Source organism: Falco peregrinus, chromosome Z (genome assembly GCF_023634155.1).
Source record: "Falco peregrinus isolate bFalPer1 chromosome Z, bFalPer1.pri, whole genome shotgun sequence".
Classification (NCBI taxonomy): Eukaryota; Metazoa; Chordata; class Aves; order Falconiformes; family Falconidae; genus Falco; species Falco peregrinus.
Genome location: NC_073739.1, coordinates 57,782,025 through 57,802,971, shown reverse-complemented (window position 1 = coordinate 57,802,971; position 20,947 = coordinate 57,782,025). Strand labels below are relative to the sequence as shown.

General features: G+C 40.7%; 1 protein-coding gene across 6 annotated transcripts in view; it reads right to left on the bottom strand.

Annotated features, from left to right (window-relative positions):
• ARHGEF28 (Rho guanine nucleotide exchange factor 28) overlaps positions 1–20,947 on the bottom strand; it is a 126,437-nt gene that overhangs the window by 68,910 nt on the left and 36,580 nt on the right. For all 6 annotated transcript variants that reach the window (XM_055790960.1, XM_055790964.1, XM_055790959.1 and 3 more), the window contains 5 exons: positions 14,915–15,098; positions 13,483–13,663; positions 10,032–10,104; positions 6,048–6,094; positions 4,440–4,500 (listed from right to left, as the gene is read on the bottom strand). In XM_055790960.1, the coding sequence (XP_055646935.1) occupies positions 4,440–4,500; positions 6,048–6,094; positions 10,032–10,104; positions 13,483–13,663; positions 14,915–15,098 (546 nt within the window). The remainder of the gene's footprint in view (positions 1–4,439; positions 4,501–6,047; positions 6,095–10,031; positions 10,105–13,482; positions 13,664–14,914; positions 15,099–20,947) is intronic.

The window sequence follows — 20,947 nt, the reverse complement described above, 5'->3', positions numbered from 1 at the left end:
CACACAGAAAAGATCTGCATAGCCTTAACCACAGGACTCCTGTAACAGCCTCAAATAGACAACACTTAACATGTAACTTTCACTTTTCTCTATCAACAACCATAAAATTGTGTTCCATAGTTCCAATGTCAAAACAGGCACACTTGACTCAAAATACTTCCAAATGCATATGTTCTGCTCACCCAAAACCAAAAGCAAATGAACACTAAAAAAGGAGCGAAAGATGTGACTGCAGTAAGTAGGAAAACTAATCATTCTACAGACCTAACAAAAACTGCGCAAAGGCAGGTCTCCAGAGAGCAGGACCATGCTTTTTTCTATCTTAAAATCCCCTACCTTTTTAAGTCTTACCATTTAAGGAAATCTTATTAAAAAAGAACAAAAGAGCAACACTGAAACCAGATTTTTCTGCAGATTACAGTACAGCCCTACTGGTTTACATAGAGAAGATCATTATGTTCTGTTCCTTAAACTGATCTGTGATTAAACTGAGATTTCTGTGGAACCATGAAAATCAAAGGACAGAATCTACTAAAATGTTTTGTAGCTGTATGGTCACACAGTGAACTGCCAAAAATTTGGCATCAGTATTTTTATCTCTTGCAAAATGTGGCTTGCAGAACTTTTTTCACCACCGGCAGAGCACACAGAATAGATTAGACAAACACCACTAGGTCACTGGCACAGTAACTAGGACAGCAGGGAAAATATTTTGAAAAATTAACATCATCCCGCCTTCCTGAAGTTGGGGGGGTAGGGGGAACTACATTTCCTTGGAAGAAAAACTGGGGGTTAGATTTTCTTATTGGAAAAAAGAAAATTTTGCAGCTTTATAATTGGCCTTGTGAACATCCTCCTTCCAAAGCAGCTACGCAAAACAGGAAGGAATTATGTTTAAAAACACATGCCCAGCTAACACTGTCACATGCCGAACAGCAACAGCATTCTGCCATCACCTAGACTCTCTCCCAAAATGTACAGCATTGCTGACTCTGAGGATGACAATGTCTGGCAATAATACATGTGCTTAATATTGAAAGGCAGGGGAAAAAAATCCTTTTTTTTTTGTTGCTTTCCATTTTCTTTCATTCATTCACTCTCCCCAACTGGATATTTTATTTCTCTCTCAATCTTTCCAGTATGTTTTCTTTCAATGAAGGAAAAAAAAAAAAAAAAAAAAGGGGAAATAAAAAGGTTTGGGTTTTTTCGTCTCTTGGAAATACAAGACGACAGCTCTTTAACAGTTTTCAGGGGAGACAGAGAGAGGGGCAAGAAGATTAGCAGGTGTGACTAGCACTGAACTTAGGAGTCCCATTCAACTCCCTATTCAGCCTGGTCTAGCATCCTGCTGTGACTCACAGTTTCTACTATTCCTTTAATTCTTTAATATGTCAAACCCCAAAAAAACATTGTCTTCTTGGCTTCTTACTGGCCCACCCCCACACTGGCACTCACAGTGTAGGATCCCAGGGGCTCTCCAGCAATCCTGGAAGGTGAGGAGCCTCTTGCACAAAAAAGACTGAACTACAATTCCCAAAATCAAACTACAAGACTCAAATGGTGCCCAAGGCAGCCAGGTCCCAAACCAAGGATGAAGACAGGGAGCAAGGAGAGTTGTTGCCCTTTTATTACCCCATCAACTGTTGCAAGCACCCTTGCAAAGATACCCTCAAAACTTTGTTGGGTGTGGGGAAAGAGCCAAAACAGTCAATATGCTTGAAAGGGCAGCCTAGGAAAGAAAACCGGAGCCACCACTTCTTGAAAGGTCCCTTCCAACCCAACCAATCCCATATTAAAGCAAATTTTTGGTAAAGGTTTCTAAAAGCAAGAACCACATGGAAAAATAAGATGCAGAAGTGGGAGAATCTGTACCCATTCAAAGAGCGCTCACATTCTTGCTTTTAGGACCCCTCTTTGATTTACAAATCCAGCCTCCTAGTGAGTATCCAGAGCCTGCTCATTTCTATTCATTCTTCTTCACTCAACCCCTGTTAGCTGTTTTCTCTCTTCCTCTCCCGCACTGACAACCATTTCCATTTCTCTCCTTATCCCCCACTGTGTGCCTTTCCTGCCAAAAACATCGCCATTTAACAACATTGCCAAGCAAACAATTTTTTAAAAAGCTGTTTAAAACAATCCAGGGTAATAAAACTACGATATTTACCAATATGGTTATATGAGTCGGGTTAGAACATACACTGATTTTTACATTCAAATAAACCAATAAAACCAGCTTAAGTCAACTTACAAACTTCTGGTTGTCACCAAACTCTTATTTCCATCCCTCCTCATCCTTCCCCACTACTACCTTTTACTGCACACTTGACAGCCCACTCTCTCCCCAGCCAGTACATCAGCCCCACCAGATCTCACACATGGTGCCGACTGGAAGCCCTCCAGGCCCTGCTGAGGTCAATGGCAAAATCCCACCAGATGTCTATGCTATGTGCTTTCAGCCAGCCTGAGTACACAACTGGGAGATGTGCAAGGAAAGCCCACAGTGCCGCCGGCAGCGACTCCATGCTCCACTCCTTACATAGGGCAACCAAATAATTCAGTTACAGTGGGCGACTTCTAGAACAAGCAGAACCAATTTTGCTGCAGCTTCTCCACAAACAATTCAACTTCTTAAACATACTATAAGGTGATTGGAATGTAGCGAAGAGACAGAGGGTTGGTTCTTTTTCAAGTAAGGGATACAACAGGGAAATTTTCTTAGTTTAATATAAGCTGAGCCTGTGCTTACAACAAAAGGTATTTATATACATGTGTTTATGTACAGATATGTGTATATATCTACATATTTATATCCATATTTATAGTTTTACTTTATGTATACATAAGATGCCTAAGAAAATACATTTAAATCAAATTTCAAGGACCTAAATCTTGTTCCAAGTTGTATGCACATTCACCATTGTTTTTACCCAAAACCTCCTCTAAGAATCTGCACTTCACCACTCCTAACAGTATGAACCATGGCCAAAGTCATTTGCTTGCTCCCTGCAGAGGACTCGGGATCTGCTACTTACTGACCATCCAAGCAACAGAGAAGAGACTGAGCTGGTCTGAAGCCAGAGAGCCTGGCTCCTGTTCTAGTTGTCACAAGCAGCACTGTGCAAATGATACCTTAGAAGGAAATAGCATTTCAGGGGTAAGAAAGAGAAATATCAGCTATAATTTCAGAGTAGAGAACTTCCACTGGGTCAGCTTTTAAGCTACCTTATGTTCCCTCCAGATGGTATAACTGGAGCAGAGACGGAAGCAGATGTGGCTTCAGATTAGCAAACTGCAATCACTCCCCAATGGTTCCACACCCTCCTACGCTGAGATACAGTCCAATACTTTGGTCCTGCTTGACAAAACAGATTTGATCATATGGGCACTCACAGCTCATGTACATGCAAAGCATTTTTTAGCAAAGCAAGAACTGCTATGCTGTCCTATGCTCAAAAGCACTGAAGTCAGGGTAACTGTGGATACTAGTATTTTTGCTACTACTCCCAGGTGCCTTAAGCAGCTCCTGTATTCCTTGGGTAGGAGTGTGAGACAAACATCATTAAATGGCTGAAGTACAGGCACTTGGCGTAACTATGACTAGAAAAATAGACAAACGGATGATCATTTTAATGAGAGGTTATTAAAATAACCTGCCGGCTTCTAATCTTACAACTGCGTCTCTGAGTTTATGCCAGCTTGTTTCCCTCTAACATATACTGTCCCCATTCATGCACACATTTCCCCTCCCTTTATACACACACAGAGCGACTCTTCATTTTGCAGCCACCAAAGTTTGCATACGGGCTGTCTGAATGCCACCATCTGGGCTGCTCTTTCTGAGTTCAGCATTGGACCACAGGCATGTGATGCCAGCCTGGCAGCCTCTGCCTGGCACAGCAGCTCCCATTGGCACAGCTTAGTTACTGTCTTTTTCTGCTTTGCATGAGCCCATGTTTGCACATTGCTCTTGGAGCTTTTCCCAAACTTGAAAATGCTCACCTTTCCATCTGAGCCTCAGTCTCTAAATGTACTGTCCAGCGCAACTGGCTATATTCTCCTACCAGCCACACAACTTACCACTGTGGCACCTAAACATTTCTACGTGTTTCATTTAATCTTCAGTCACAGAAATTATTCATTTCATCTTCACTCCATCAGAAATTATTTGCAAAACTGTTGTCCCTACAACAGTTAATATACTACTGAAAAATCCTAGGGTATCATGATACTGTTGGATACACCACCTATCTATACTACAGACACTTTGAAAGAGGTTCCCTCACTGACAGACATAAAACTGATCGATCTTGACCTTTTGCCAACCTAGGCTGCAACATCAGTGACCTTCACCTTTTTTAAAGAAACTGCTTTGTGTGTATTTGGCATCACAGTGTATAACAATAGCTTTTAGGAAGTCAAAATTATTAAATATTTCTTACCTATGCCAAACAAGACATGATCTTCATTTTCTTTAGAAGGAACCACAGAGTCTCGAAAAGGCTAGAAACAGAAAACTTGAGCTATATCTTTGAAGACAAATAGCTGCATTTGAGCTTAGTTGCAAGCTATGCTATAGGCTTTCAGAATACAGTTCAAATTGCTATAAAGCAGCAGTCACTTCATTTTAGCCATTTTAATAAATGCCACAGATACAGCATGCCACCCCCAGACACTAAGATATGCACATGAACCCTATGGAGTGAAACTCTAAACTTGATCAAAGAAGAGACCAAACAATATCTCATTTTCCATGCAAACTCCAGTTTTCAGCTGCTTTTCTCTTACAAAGTTTAACTGTGCCCTGACTAGCCAATATACAGTGCTTTGGAGGAAAGAGCAATATGTTTCTAAGATGCCTCCTTGTCTAATGCCTATGTTCACACCCACCTGTTGAAACTGAAATAGGTCAGTTCATTCTTTATAGAATCAACTATGGCCTTTCTGCTAGATCAAAGCAAGAGACAGTGAATAGGGTACCAGAACCTTTTCCCTCCAAACAAGACTCGTGAGCTGCAACACTCTGCCCCAACATATATTCACCACATAGACTCCAAAATGCATGCATACTGCAAAGATGTAATTCTGAGATGACAGAAATTACAGCAACAACATGTGACTCCCAAACAAATGGTCATTTTCTGCACAGCTGGCAATTAAAAAAAATAGACCTAAAGACGTCATCACTTTTATAATAACGACCAAACAAAAGTGGCAGTCCAACAACATTCCACTAAATTCAAATGTTACTAAAAAAAAATCAATAGTCATTGGCTATTGAGAAGATACCACCTTTACCAGATTTGCCAGATTTTACCAGATTTTGTTTCTCCCAACCTAAAGAATTATTTTTGCTTTGTACCATGTTGAGCTAATAATCAAGCTCTTGCTTTAAAAGGTGATTAAAAAAAAACACTGGGACAAAGATTCCCTGGTTTTGTAAACAGATACATATAAATCAAAAGCAGAATATAAGACTAGAGATCAAATACACCTGACTAACCATAATGGGACTTGGGACAAATATTTGTCCCCCAAAAAAGCTGTTAGATACCTCCATGTAGAAGACAATGAGAAGTACCATATTTTTTTACATCGAGCGTTTTTCCCATTTAAGTCCAGTTAAGGACTCACAGTTGCCTACAAGGTCTATCTCAGGGACTAACTCCTCAGATGTAATGAAGCATGCCATCGCAAGGATGAAGCTTGTGCAAGACAGGTTGTGGTCCCCTCAGACTGGTAGCCAAGCTGCAAGCTCCCTGAAGACACTAAGGTTCACCATAAACACAAGAGCTTTCTGGCCCAATAGCAGACCTTGCTTCTCCAACCCAGCTTTCTGGTCCATAACCACGTAACAGGTTTGTTCAAATAGTAATCATCTATATATGTAACTATTCCCACAGGATAGGAATGGGCAGCAAATGTTGTCTGTCAGGCATTAGTCACCTTAGTTATTTGTTAGGTCTGGGAGGTGCTCAGACAGCCAAGCAGAAGCTGCTTCTTTTCAGCCTAAACATAGCCTAGCTATTGGTATAAGGAGAAATCTGTACCTTTGTATCATCCTGGGACAATTCATCACATGCCAAGTTCACAGGACCTGTAAAAGCAAAGATTTAATAATAAGCAAATGCAATTTGAGTCTGCTTTGGTTTCTGCTGCTGGTCTTTCTTCTTTTTTCCAACAGGAGCGGGGACACAAGGGAGCAGGCAAACAGACAGGCAAGCCAGAACAATGGACATTGGGCAGCCCATGCATATCCCCATAGCAGCCTTCCCATGGGCAGCGTGCAAGCTGGATGCACAAGTGCAATGTTATTGTCACAGTTATGTTCAGGCTAGGCAAGCACAGCAATTGTCAGCCAGCTGCTGATTAACCCCACACGCTCAGAAAATCAACAGTTCCAGCACTGTGCCTCACAGCAACTCTGCAGAGTAGCTGGGCTCCACTTCTCTTCTGCAGGGGTTTCATGTATTTGCTGATGTCCTTCTGATGACCTTGCATTTCCACCCCAAAAAGTAAAAAATAACTTAATTTCTGTCACTTTTTTTTTTTTTTTTAATGGTTTCTTCACAGAGCTGTGGGGAAGGACACAGCACATGCAAAGCAAGGACCTACTTCGCAAGTTTTGCGCAGACATCAACAAAGAGGAATAATCTGGCTTCAGCAATGCAAATGAACACCAGCATCACCCAGGCTTGCAGGAACATTATTCTTTAGTAAAGATATTTTACATAATAATAATTATATAGCCAGAGCTATTCTGTAAATATGTTTCATTTTATATTGAATCTTTCAACTCAAGGTTCACATCTTTTCTCAGATACACAAATACCCCTCCATTCTCCAGCCCCTGCAAATAAACTAAGTCTGAGTCAGCAGCCACTATAGAGTAGTTTGGGGGACTGCCTAGAGGAATGCATGGTTTGGGGACCTCTGTCCTTTCTTAGCACTGCACAAATTCTGTACTTAAGGGTTTTTTTAAAAAAAGAGCTATATCAATGTATCTTTGGAAAAACAATTCAAAGATTATCTATATCACACAATCTCCAGCAACAATGGCTGTACATAACCTGCAGGTCGCTGTGAGATGAAGTTCTGGGATGCAATTACGGGCCCACTGCAACCAGTATGCCTGTTATCCCTGACCTCAGCAGTGCCCCTAGACGCTGGCAGGAGTCAGGACTGGGTCTATGCTGATCTTGATTGTTAATTTTTAATGAATCTACCTTCTTTAATTAACCTTCTGCAGTAGTCACATATATACCTCCCCTTGCATTCAAACGGAGTGCAATCACAGCACCAAGTCACTAGTGCCATCAAAGCATCCCAGGCTTTACCTTTCAGCTAGAAGGAACAGACTACTTCTTCTGTAACTGCAGAAACTTACTTTAATTGCCTCAGTGAGAAGATTTTTCACACTACTGCCATGAAGTTGGCATTATTATTATTCAGTCTCACAATTCTTAGAAATAAAAAGCTGTTCACTCTACACATAGCAAATGGCTTACCCTCCAGTTAGCAGTATTCAGTCAATTCATGGGCATTGGAATTTCAAGGTCAGAAAACAGAAAAAAAGCAGAAACTACTGAATTAGCCAAAATACCTTCTATTTCTTCATCCTTCTGCATCGTATTTGAATTTAATTAAGCTGCTATGGGAGATCCACTTCTAAGCTAGTAGCATCACCTTACATTGACTCACTGCTTTCATATGATTGCGTTTCACAAGAAGCAACATACTGCTATAGCAACCCCTACTCAGTAATAGCTCAGGGCTTCTGATAGCATTGTGTTTTAAAGGTCTGTTGATCTTGACTTTAGGCCCACCCAGAAGTCAGTGGTTACTACTTCTTGAAATGGCAGCAGTCTCAATATCTAAGGAGGATCCTTTCACTACATGAAAGCACCAAATTAATGTCCTAAGCTTAGAGTCACTTTATAAAGGAGTTCACTGAATGCAACTGAGAATTTAGTAAAAAGTACTCTGTCAATCATTTTGTGTCATTTCTGCTTGTAGCAGCAACAATGTTAACTCAATCTTGAAAAAAGATCTCTTAAGTCTCCTGAATGCTAGCAAATGAAGAGTGTAAGACAGGCTACTAGTCACCAGTAACGATCATCCGTGATCTTTCATTGTCTGGATGAGGTGGTGCTTAGCAAAAGAGGCAAATTAAAAAAAGAAAAAGGAAAAAAAAAAAGGCTTGTTTACAGAAATGTGGTAACCAATGACAATAAAAAGACCCAAGAAGATTAAAAAACTTTGCTGCCCATCAGCTTACAAACAACAGGCCCCTCATGCCTACAAGCAGAGACCAGACATTTTAATGTGCGAACATGATTACTACCCATTTGTTTGTATAGGCTCTGGGTACTACCAAAATTTGGCATACTTTTCTTGCTGTTGAACTGAAATGAGGGTTTGTGTTGGGTTTTTTTTTAAAAAAAAAAAAAGAGTACAAAATAGCTCTGATGCATAAAGGCACAAAAGCATACAGCTTCCATTGAAAGCACAAATAGGTAGGTGTGCCTATGCCAATATCCATGCCAAATATCTTTTGCATAAAGAAAGGAAAAGGCACTTTACAACCAGAATAAAAAATGGGGCTAGACATCCTGAACTGGTGGTTCTCTATTTGGCCAATCGTATCTACTGATGCTCATTATCCAAGCAGATAATGCCAAGTCAGCCTGAATTAAAACTGCTTTTAGTGAAAAATAATCATCACCTAGTAATCATCAACTGTAAGTTGTATTGCCCAAGCTACTGCCGCATATAGCACTACCAATTCAGGCCATTCACTTTCTGTACCCAAGAGGCAGCATAAAGACCACACTGGTCAGAGTACAGTACTTACATGAATACCCAGAGTCAATGCATTTGCACACTGTGTCATTATTCACAAACTTGGTATGGTAAATTGCTGCTTACACTTACAGTAACAGATACATAGTTTGCAACTGCTACCAACTGCTTATCATTTCCCTGCAAATTTACCTTCTAACAGCAGAACACTTGTTGCCTGAATGGTGCTGGATAAGTTGAGCATAAAACTCCTTTTCCAGGACTAAGTGAAGCAGCCTACATGTTTAAACCCAAGCTACATGATAATTGTGTCCCCATTTTATCCATTCACTTGAAGTTACTAGCTGATATCACCTGGAACTGCAGTCCCATTACTCTCCCTCAGTCTAGTCCTGACCCTGTCAGCAGTTTATGCAGGTGTTTGCATTTCTGCAGCTCTCAGTAAGGCTACCTCCAGGACAGCTGCTGACCAAGACTGAGCCTCTTGCAGAAGTCACAGTTTTCATCTTGTTGCTTCATCCAAATATACAGTGCCAGCCACATAAGCAAATGGCCAACTGATGAATACTTAATTCCTTACAATCTTATATAAACACCGGAAGTGTCAGACTTCTGATATTGAAGAATGATCTTTTTTTGTGATTTTCCATTCAGCCCTGAGAGATGCTCACTTCATGGTACACAGGGATATATTCTGCTAATGAAAGAGAGTTCTCATGAGCAAGCACAGTCCCTCAATCCTTACAGAGGTAAACTGCTCACCAAAATATTCTAACTGAAACATATGGGAATTTTGCTGTATTAAGAAGTCTGAGCTAGATCCCAAAACTATTAAGACAAAATGTTGCTCTGCTGCTATCATTACTAAGTTCAGCTATTTGGCTTTAAGGAAATTTGCAGTCTGGAGCGTTCATTCAGTTAAACAGTGCCATCTCCTGGAACATCCTGACATTTTTCTGGCTATTACTGTAAAATCAGTTAAGGCTTTTCCAGTCACTATAAATGTCGCCATATTTTGTGAACAATTTCAATCTGACATCAGAAAACTAATGCTCTGTAGGAAATATCACAATTTACACAACTCTCACACTGTATGATTTGTGTTCCACTGTTGTCTACTTAGAACTCTCTGTCATATGAAACATGATCTTTCTGAATAAATAGTGTATGAATCTGTGCCAACTTTCTAAAGCTTTTAAAGACTGCAACATTATGGAATAAAAAAACTGTACCTTCTACAGAGCTTGTTGGACTGCAGGGCATTTTTGGACTTTCCACTGTCTCAACTTCATTTGAATTAATACTCTATAAAAAAAAAAAATCAAAATGACAGTAACTGTATTTGATGTCCATGACATTTATCTGAAAACTCAAAGCCAATGTCAAAGACTAGCAAACAAATATGTTACAAGCAATATTAAAATGTTTGATAGAGATTCCAGAGAGTATTTAATCAGTTACCCTCCAGAGGAAACCAATAGCAATTCCTCAAGAGGGAAATGGATAAAGTATTTTCAACTAGAGAGAAATTACCTCCTGCTTAAAATACACAAGGGATCTAAAGGATGAGATTTAACATTTGTACTTCATTGTTTATAACCTCCTTTTCTATGAGAAAAGCAGCACAGCAGCTTTGCACAACAGCTCTATTCAGAACCATTCTAGTTAACCTTGAAAGCATCCCTATAAAGCAAGCAGTTTTGATGGATAGGCAATACAAAGAGGCTAAACCAGGACTAAACACTGACTACATGGTAAACCCTGCCTGGAAAGCAGGAGCCGCTCCCTCCCTAAATCCATAGCCCCTGGCTGCACTGGCCCCTTGCTCAGATACACACACTGACTGTATCACTCCTGCCCAAAAGGAAGAGGGTGCTAAGATTCAGTCCCTTATTTTAGTAACTTTCAAAGATTATAAAGCAAAGAGTGTAGGACAGAATGTCTCCTTTTGCGTAGTTTCATCTACAACTCTGCTTGCTTCCAGTCTTTCCCTCTAGTTAAGATTGCCTGTGTATTTGTCATGTACAAGAGCAGCAGAGAGGAGGCGTGGCAACCTGAATAGAAAAGAAAAAGTCAAGGATTATTCTGGCTGAATATTGCAGCCAAACTGATTTCAAAGCCATGCAGCTGCAAAGCTAGCTATATCCCCCACCCCACTTCAGCAGGACTAGTTGCATTTTTTTCTGCTCATCTGTTGGTGTGTGAGACAACTACTCCTACACCCACCAGGCAGAGGTAAGTCAGCTCCTCCCTGGGAAATTACTAAATCTGTCCACCACCAGACACCAAAATTACTTAAATTACCATAAATTATCTTAATCATTTTGGATTATTAATCTGGCTTGGCCTTTGGTTTTTTTTCTTATTCTCCTGACACCATTTCATATGTGTCCATTAGTCCACAGATTTCTTTTTCTCTTCTAGAGGACCTCTCACCTGCACTGGCTGTGCTGCTTCCAGCAACTGAGACAGCCAAACAGACCACCTCCACACGCTGCTCAGGGTTCTGCTGGAGGTGGTACAATGAAACACGCAGCCTCACTGACAGATGCTGCTACCACCACACATTTTCTGCCCCAAGGAGGTTGCACAGTGCTCAAGGTTCCACACTCTTCCTCATCACCTTCAGAAATCTCTCTTCTGTATTGTCCAGGACAGCCACAAAACCTGTGGGTTTACACTATCTGAACTGCAGAGCTCCTGAAGGCTTCCACTAAAGGCACGGCTCCTTTATGGGTAACTCTAGCCTGAGTTTAACGACAGCTTGTTTAACTTTTCCATTACTCTTTTAGACTTGTAAGGAATAGTCAAGGAACTAAAAGAACCCACAGACCAGGGACTGAAGAACATACTTGAGAAATACTATGAATTTCATGCATGAATAAATGCAAAAATAGTTTACGCTGCTCCCTAAGTCATCCATTTCACATGCGCAAATCCAACGCTGCATGCCACCATAATAGTGACAAGCTCCTTCTCCTTAGTCCATGCCTTTCTGACCCAAGCCTAAAATATCAATGTGGTGCAGTCTCAAGATACAATAAACTAGACATACAGTCTTAGTCTGCTGTAAATGAGCTGAATATTCCAGTACAGCAATAAATTCTAACTCTACTTTCAAAAGACTATGTATCGTGAAATTTCTAATGCCCACCTTATGCTTTGGACCCAACCGAGGGCTGCAAGTCCTTGTTTGCAACAGAAAAAATCAGTTTCACCTTACCTTTGGGGCACAATACATAGTCTAAACATGACAGTTTGCTTATCCCCCCACGTATGCTTCAGGATGGTAACTAAAGTTAACTAAACGATGTGATCTTCCCAATCATTCTGGCTTATTTCTGCTTTATTAAAAGCAGTGCAACACTGAAGCTGGGGGGGGGGGGGGGGGGGGGGGGGGGAGGGGGGGGAATAGAGTCCCCACAACGGACAATCTAGACTGTTGCAACCGGGCTAATGAGCAAAATGGAAATGCACAAGTGAAAGGTAGTAGGCTTTTTCCTGCAAATACGAAGTGCAGAATTTTGCAGCCTTTAAGAGTCTTTGTCTCCAACAGGCATGCAAGCATCTAACATACCACACTTTTTTTTTCTATTTCAAGGACTGAAAGAACAACATGGGTTTGATGAGTGCAAGAAAAAGCCTGCATTCTTCATTAGTCTTGGTTTTGCTATTGGGTTTACTATTGTTTCCATGGAGAAGCCACACACAAATCACAGGTAGTCTGAAAGCTACAAATGCAGAATTAACTTCTTTGTATCAGAGCAAATCAAAATCTTGCCAGTGTAGTTACATGAGATTATACATAAAGACTACACAATACATCACACCTTAAGTTTGTGGTTTAAACATAACATGTGAATCACATTCTAAATCAAAGAAAAAAAAAACAAAATACCAAACACACAGAATGCAGTAAAGATAACTCAAGGAAAAAGAGTGCACAAATAAGGAAACCTTAAGTTAAGCATGGAAAATAAAAGCTGAATTTTAAGACCAGAAAAAGAAAAAAATCCTCTTTTTAGTATATTTTTAGTTCAGTAGTTTTATATAGTCATGCAGTCTCAAAAACATAAGTGGGCACCTACACTGCTGTTAAAAAACTTGTGCTTTCAAGTGTTCTCCTTACTTTACTGAAACAGAGATGTCCTGAAGAATATCACAGCAGTGCTCCTGATACCTTAAGTAAAATAAAGCCCACTACACCATAAGTAAACCCAATAGCAAAAGTCTGTACTCTGTATTTCTGCTGTAAGTAACAGACTGGGGGTTGGCTCTTGGTAAACGTTCCCAGGCATTACAGTGCTAGACAAAAAAATGGAGCTAAATTAAATATCTCAAAGTACCAATGTGAATACAATAGCAATGCAATTACAGACTCAAGAGATTTCAAGGGAGTATTCACTGTAGAATCCACAATGATTCAAAAACAACTTGGGAGGCAAAGGAGGCTTTGATAAAGTTCTCAACATTTCTGGTCCTCCAGCTTCACATGTACAATGTGCTACACTTACACAAAGTAGAAGCCCACAACAGTTATCCCGCAATTACAACAGCCTTTAGTGACACAGGCAGCTTAAACTAAAAGACTGTTCAAGAAAAATAAATCCAGTCTGAAGAGTGTATGGCTGGAAATTATTGAAGAAAATCTGTGATAATGCCCTGAGGTAGATAGGTACCTACCTGGTAAAGAAGAGGTCTGTCCCAGAAGTATTTTCTGAAGAGCTTAATGTCAGACTCCAGCAAGTGCTGTGCTGTGTGGCTAAATGTCAGCGTCAGAGCTCCTGATGAATGAACAAACTGTACGCAAGTACCCTCGCTGATCTCCACTCTTGAAATGTCAAGTGACTGCCGGCCCTGGAAACTGGAACGACACACTCTTTAAACCAAAACAAACGCTCCACACACAGGTAGAACAAAAGCACAGCCACAGTGAGCTTCCTGCTCGCCTTCAGCACAGCCCGTTGGGTTCCCAATGCACCCACTGCAAAAAACAGCCAGAAAATCTGAAACATCCACCGAAAACACAGCTGGGCAAACAAATACTTAACCAATGACCCCATTCAGGCCTAAGAACTACTTCTAGCCATCGTTGGAGAAAAAACAATGTCAGCTCTAGATGATTACTCACTAGTAAAATAAGCCAGAAGCAGCAAGTTGTGACAATACCTATTTCTCCTTATTGCTGTAAATTAGCAATAGTACCTTTTCCTGTTAATGTTGCCATATATAGCAGTAGGACGCGACTGGCAGCTTGCAGGTTTGTTATCCCACGACAGTGAAAAACAGAAAATCTCAAGGGAATACACCATTGTTTGGACGTTACAAACAAATGAGACCTTCATAACATAGTGTACTGTACCAGTGTTCTAAGGTGATGTGTTTTTTTCAAACTGAAGTACGGATAAGCGTCACATAAACTATATGTTCTGTGTAGCCAGAACCAAAAGAGCCACATCCTGAAATAAAAATGCAACCCAGTTCTCATGTGTTTCTGTTTGCAAAGAAAAGCCAACAGTGTGAAGGGGTGTCTGATGCTGAATGCTTGGTACCCCAAGACACACACACACACACCATGCAGCTCCTCATGTTCCTACAGAGGAAACTCCAGATAGCTGAAACGTGCCAGAAAGCACTTGTCCTCTGAGTCATTTGTCACTGTGGCACTCTCCAGCAAAATAAGAGTCAGAGCTGCAGCACTGGCTTTGCTGCTGACTCTCCTTTATCCATTCAGACCTAAGCTTTACAGAGGTTACGAAGTCCACTGAGATTATGTGAAAGTCAGATCCTATGGTTCTGTTTACATCTAAATACTTCTCTGTAGGTATTTACTTGCTTACGATGTGTCAGGATTCAGCTGCAATAGTGCTGGGTGAGGTACCTGATGGTGCAGCTGGTCCTCCATCACTGAAGAGACTGTTAATTGACTTGCAAATGTAATGAAGGATGCAAATCATAAACTTCTTTAATCACAAATACAAGTTTACCACTTATAATGGCAAAAAGCAACAGACACCAACACAAAACAGGCAGCTCTTGAGAAAGACAACAGTACTCCCCATAGACCTTAACTGATAGGAATTTTTCACAGGAAACAGCAAACAGTTATACTCACTTTGTGAAGACCTCAACAAGTTTGGAGTGTCCATTTTGTAAAGCCAAATCTAATGGTGTTGCTCCATCCTCATTAGGTAACGCTAATGCTGATGACCCTCCAGGCTGGGCTGCTAAGAACTGGGAAAGCTTAACCAAGCCCAATTTCATCACAAGGTGGAGAAGAGTTTCTTTACATTTAGGCTCTGAAAAAACACAGCAAACAAAACTGTCAGTAACAATAACCAGCATTTTATTTGCTAGGAACCATCAAAAGAAACTTGTTACCAGCTCCAGAAATACCACATCTCAGGTTCAGACCTGAAAAAGTACTTTGGCAGAATCTGTCTTTTGTTAAAATCAACAGAGTTAGATACTTAATTGCATCTGTGGAGCTAACCTAGGAAATCCAAATACCATCTAATTTCAGCAGTCAAAGAAAACAGTTTGAATTAGATAATCTTTGTATTTCTCTCTTTCTTTTCTTTTGTAGCGCTCAGCACAAGAGATGCCCAATATACTGCAGAAGACATTGCAGAGGCAATTTTCCAGCTGCTTTGCATTGCCTCAGCAACACAAAATATCCCTCAGCATGGCTAAGTACCTAAAGGCGGGGGAGGGAAGAAAAGAAAAAAAAAGAAAAAAAACGGGTGTGCTTTTTCAAGGCAGGCTGTTTTATAAGCATAGTGAGAGATCCTCAGTGGCACAGCAAGCTAGCCATAAGCTAAAAAACATGTGGGTAAAATATACAGGATAATTTTTCTGTCTCTTTTCAGAAAGGTGACCTCACCTGCTGATGCTTCCTCTCCACTTTTTAGAACATAATCATCAAGCTCAACAGTATGAAGCTTAAAATAAAAGAGGACACAATGATGACTTAGTCACTAGATGCTGATTCCCCACTCAAGCCCTTCCCTGGCCTTTATTCAAAGAAGGGTTTATCTGTCTACATACACTCTCAAACACAAAGCCTCCGCAATTTAAAGGCAATAAATAAAATTAAGCTCAAGTGCCACTCAACCTGTTCCTTAAAATGTTTTTTCGCTATGAAGTTACATATAAGGGTACTTTCACAAGGGCCAAGTATTTAAGGGCAGTTACTCTACAGTTCTCTGAGTAACCAGCAGAGATCTAATAGGCTTCCACTGATTTACGAAATTCCATTAAAAGTTATCATCCTGATTCAATGGACTTTTTCTTCCCTGTTACCCAACCAGTTCAGTACATGTTACTGAAAATTATACACTTCAGTGGCAAAGGAAAGGTGAACTTCCTGAAGCATATGTAGGTACAAGCACACATTTGTGTAAATAATACAGTTAAAACCAACAGCAAATTGCTGTCAAATTTCTCCTCTGTATCAATATTTACAAGACAAAACTCTCTGATGGAAAGTAATCCCCCAGCAGAGAGAACAGTCATGTAGCCAAAAAGCTAATAAACACATTTTTCAGAAACTCACACGCGTTGAGCAAAGGTATCATGTAGTTATATGCAATACAGTGGCTCATGGCTGACTCCTATTCAGTTTAAGTACTCCCCCTGAAAGTGTCAGGAGTATTTTATTTTATAGAATCACCAAAAAGCAAACCCTTGAAGAGTCCTCAAGAGGCCTCTAGTCCACACCTTGCCTTAACACAGGATCAGCTCAACCTAAATCACTCCTGACAGATGTTTGTCTCATCTGTTCTAGAGACCTTCCAATGGTGAGTTTTCATAACCTCTGTAAGGCAATCTACATAAGTGATAATTTCACCCTCACAGTTAAAAAGATTTGAAATGCTTAACCTAGCTCATCCTTTCTCAGTGTAAGCCTGATGCCTCTTGCCCCATCCAAAATGGGTGCGAAAAATATTATTCCTTTCTCTTCACAGCTTCCTTTTACATAATTGAAGGCTGCTGTAACAGCTCAGCTGAGTACATCCTCTCGCGGTATCTTAACAGAAGAGTTGCCTTCTGCAAAGCTGGACCTTTTGGAATGTCCTCAGCGGGGGCGGAGGGGGAACACGACATGGACAGCAAAATCATTAGCCTGCTTTCAAAATGCTGAACTTGAAGTGTTATAATATTTTTTAAACACTGTATCTCCCCATCTCATAAAGTCAGAATGGCAAGGAACATAAGGAACTTGCTCTACTGCTCCACAGGGAAAATTACTTCAGGATCTCCACCGGTGATCAAGATTCGCTCTGAATATTTGGTGGCAACCCATCCAGACTTCTTATCTTTCCATTTCAAGTGGAATCAAAACTGTGAGCCAGAGACAAATCACAGAAAACCAGGGCAAGCTTCATTCAATAAATGAAACAAATTCCAGACATCAGAGTGAAACAGAGCTTTAGCACACAGACTAGCACTGCATCAGCCAGCAAACCTTCACATCGCATCTGAAACCTTTATTTCACTGCAGTGCTAACAGAAGCAGACACATTACACATTAGCAAGATGCAGGGGGGATTCCTTAAACCAGAATATCACTAAACATATACATATTATGTACCTAATTATTTCTAGAACACACATAAAATGTCATGTCATTATTTTTTAAAAAATTAATCTTCAAACTTCCTTCTTACTTGTGACTAGCTTCCACGTGATCTGGTGCATTAGCCATGCAACATTTATTTTCTCCCCAGGTTCTGGGCAATGAAATTGCTTCTTGGTCTCCCCACTTCAGATTCTAGGCAAAAATGTGTCCAGCTGGACACAGGATCTGCTGCAGGATCCTAGGCCACAGAGGAAATTAAGTGAACTATGGGGGTTTTTCCTCAAACGTCTGCAAAATAGTTATAACTTCAGTCTTTGGAGACAATGATCATCGCTGCATTTTAGTTACCAACACTAATATGAATTACAGTGTTTACATACCTATTAGATGAGATGGCATATATGATTCAAAGTTTTCAAATACATGCAACCTTTAAATTCCACTAAATCCAACTCAAGCATTTGCAGAACTGCTTTGCTGGACAGCAATACGGAACCATAGAATGGCCTGGCTCTGAAGGGACCTTTAACAATCACCTAGTCCAACCGCCCTGCCATGGACAAGGACATCTTTCACTTAGATCAGCTTGCCCAAAGCCCCATCCAACTTGACTTCGAACACTTTCAATAATGTGACATCCACAACTTCTCTGGGAAAACGGTTCCAGTGTCCCACCACCCTCATTATAAAATAATTTCTTCCTTATATCCAATCTAAATATACTATCTTTCAGTTTTAAACCATCGTCCCTTGTTCTGTTCTTACAGGCCCTGGTAAAAAGTCTTCCTCCACCTTTTTTACAAGCCCCCTTTTTTTATTGGAAGGCTGTAATAAGGTCTTCCTGGAGCCTTCTCTTCTCCAGGTTCATAGGAGAGGTGTTCCAGCCCTCTGATCATCTTCACGGCCTTTGTCTGGACCTGCTCCAACAGGTCCATATCTTTCTTGTGACAAGAACCCTGGAGCTGGCTGCAGTACTCCAGGTGGGGTCTCACAAGAGCAAAACCCACACAATGAGTGAGCGTCTAGATAAAGTCAGCCCATAGGGAATATGGAGGCATGAGGATCTGACTCTAATGCACAGCTTCAAAGCCCAACCAAGCATTATTCATCAAACAGCCTCGATGTGAGACCACCCTCTACAGAAGAACACTTAAATGAGCAGGGCTCAGGCTTGCCAAAACCTGTCCAGAGATAGTGGAAATGATGGCTGATGTGCCACTTGAAAAATGGGAAACCCCTGTTCACCTTCCTCCTCAGTCAGATGGGATTTGAACCCACACACATCTTCAAACTTCCTCTGATCTCTCATCTCGTGAGAGCACACCCTGTCCCCTCTGTTGCAGAGTAATTGAAAATGGGTCATGCTACTGAGGGAAATCCAAGTGATGCAAGGCAGCAGACCAAGAAAGGAACAGGCTGACTAGCGGGAAGTCTCTGCTGTTTGGACATGGATGCATTTCTCATTATACTGGTATCAGACGTGAAAAACTATGTTGGGAGCCAGGGTGTCCCTAGCTATGTTTCTGAATAGAGATTGATAACATCATCTGTGCTTTGCACTGGCCCCAGTGCTATTCCTGTACTTCAGAGAGTCTGCCACGCAAGGACTTTAGCAGACTCAAGGCTATGCCACCAGACTGGACTTCAACCATGCACCACCAGACACCAGGCACCAGCACGCCCTTGTCCAGCATGCTTATATGTACACCAAGGAGTTCGAGTTTAGATGCCCAGGAAATGCTGTGATCCAAAATATAACCCCTGAATAAACATTATGTGTTTTAAATGTTAAAATGTTGACTAAAAATGAGCTTTCAGAATTGTTCCTTGGTCTACAGTACTTCAGTTCTGCTATAATGTCCCACTTTAGACATCCAAGTGGGTTCTTTGGATGCTTCCAACTAGACCATTTTTTCTATAAACAGCTTAACAAGCAGTCAGCCCCTAAGTCCATCTAATTAAAACACACGCAAATATATCAACTGGTATTAAGCACACTAAGCATCTGATTACCACAACCACACCCCAACCCTCAGATTAAAAACACAGGAGCAAGAAGGCAAACTTCACTCTGAACTCCATCCTCTGATTAAACCTTTGGCCTGGGGCCAAATATACACATTTCTGTGTATATTACAAGGTGAGACTAGGACTTTCCCACTCGGCAAAAAGGGAGCCCTTAGGACGCCTTCTCTAATGAGGGATAGCCTTCTCTCTACTCCAGCACTGCACCAAATAAAGTTTCTCTTCTGACAGCCAAATCTCAAAAACAATGCAGCATGAATAAGGCTGCCAGAAAAGAACCTAGATCTAAAAAGAATTAATGAACAGTAATTAATCTTTGTAGCCTTAAAACACCATCTATAACAATAACTTCTATTTATCTCACCACAAATATTCTAGCAACTAATTTTTATCTGCCCAAACTAACAACCTTCGCCTAGCCTTAAGTTAAATTTGCTCATGGCTAGCTTAACCACCTGGCAGCTTCACTGGCTTTTTTCACTCCTGATGCACTTAGTCAGAAACAGCACTCACATTCCTCCCCACACTTCACCTCTACAGACCATGCATTTGCTGGGCTACTTCCCTTACTACTGCCACCTGGCTTGCCCAACAGCGAGCAGAACTTGATGACACAAAGCAATTACTAATAGCTTCATGATACTAAAATCTGAAACACAAATTGTGAGATTGAAGGATAAATGGAAAAGTACATATGTTCTTTCGATACAAAGGAAGTATTTTTAACCATGAGGTCAAACACCGGGACAGGTCACCCAGGAGATTACAAACACTTCATCCTTGGAGGTGCTCAAAACCTGACCCTGAGAAACTTGATCCAACTTTGAAGCTAGTCCTGCTCCAAGCGGAGGGCAGGACCAGGCCACCTTCAAGGACCACCTCCACCCAAATTCTGCTGTGGTTCTATTCCAGGTTCATCAATGTCAAAGCAAAAAAAACCCAGAAAGACACAATGACTGATAATAAGCTTTATAAATAGACCGGCCTAAAACCAAAAGATTTGCACTAAAAAAAAAAGGAAAAGTTTTGAAACAACTGGGTTTTACCATTTTTTCTCTTCAGAACAATTTCCAGTTTTGATTCTCCTCTTTCACCACTACTTCTTACAGCTCCTCACTGTGACAGAACAAATGGAATTTTCCCACAGTTTTCACTTGCTTTTCCCCTTCCCTTGGGGAATTTTTCAAATGTGTCAAAATGGTGGGGAAAAAAAACCAACCAAACAAACAAAAAAAAGACAGAAACAAAAACATCAAGAAATAAAAAAATACATATGAAAAAACATCATCATTAATTCGACTGCATTCAGTGGCAAACAGGAAGAAAATAAGGTAAAGAAAAAACACAAGGTTACTTCAACATATACATATTTAAATGGTATAAAATACCATTTTCCATGAAGAAACAAACCCGACAATTCCTAAGATTTGAAAGACACACTGCTGGCTGATTCATACAGGGTCAGCTACTGTAAGGCAGGTGGTGCTGTAAAATACGTGCATTATCAGGACCTTTTGCATCACATCCTGATTCTCCAGCCAA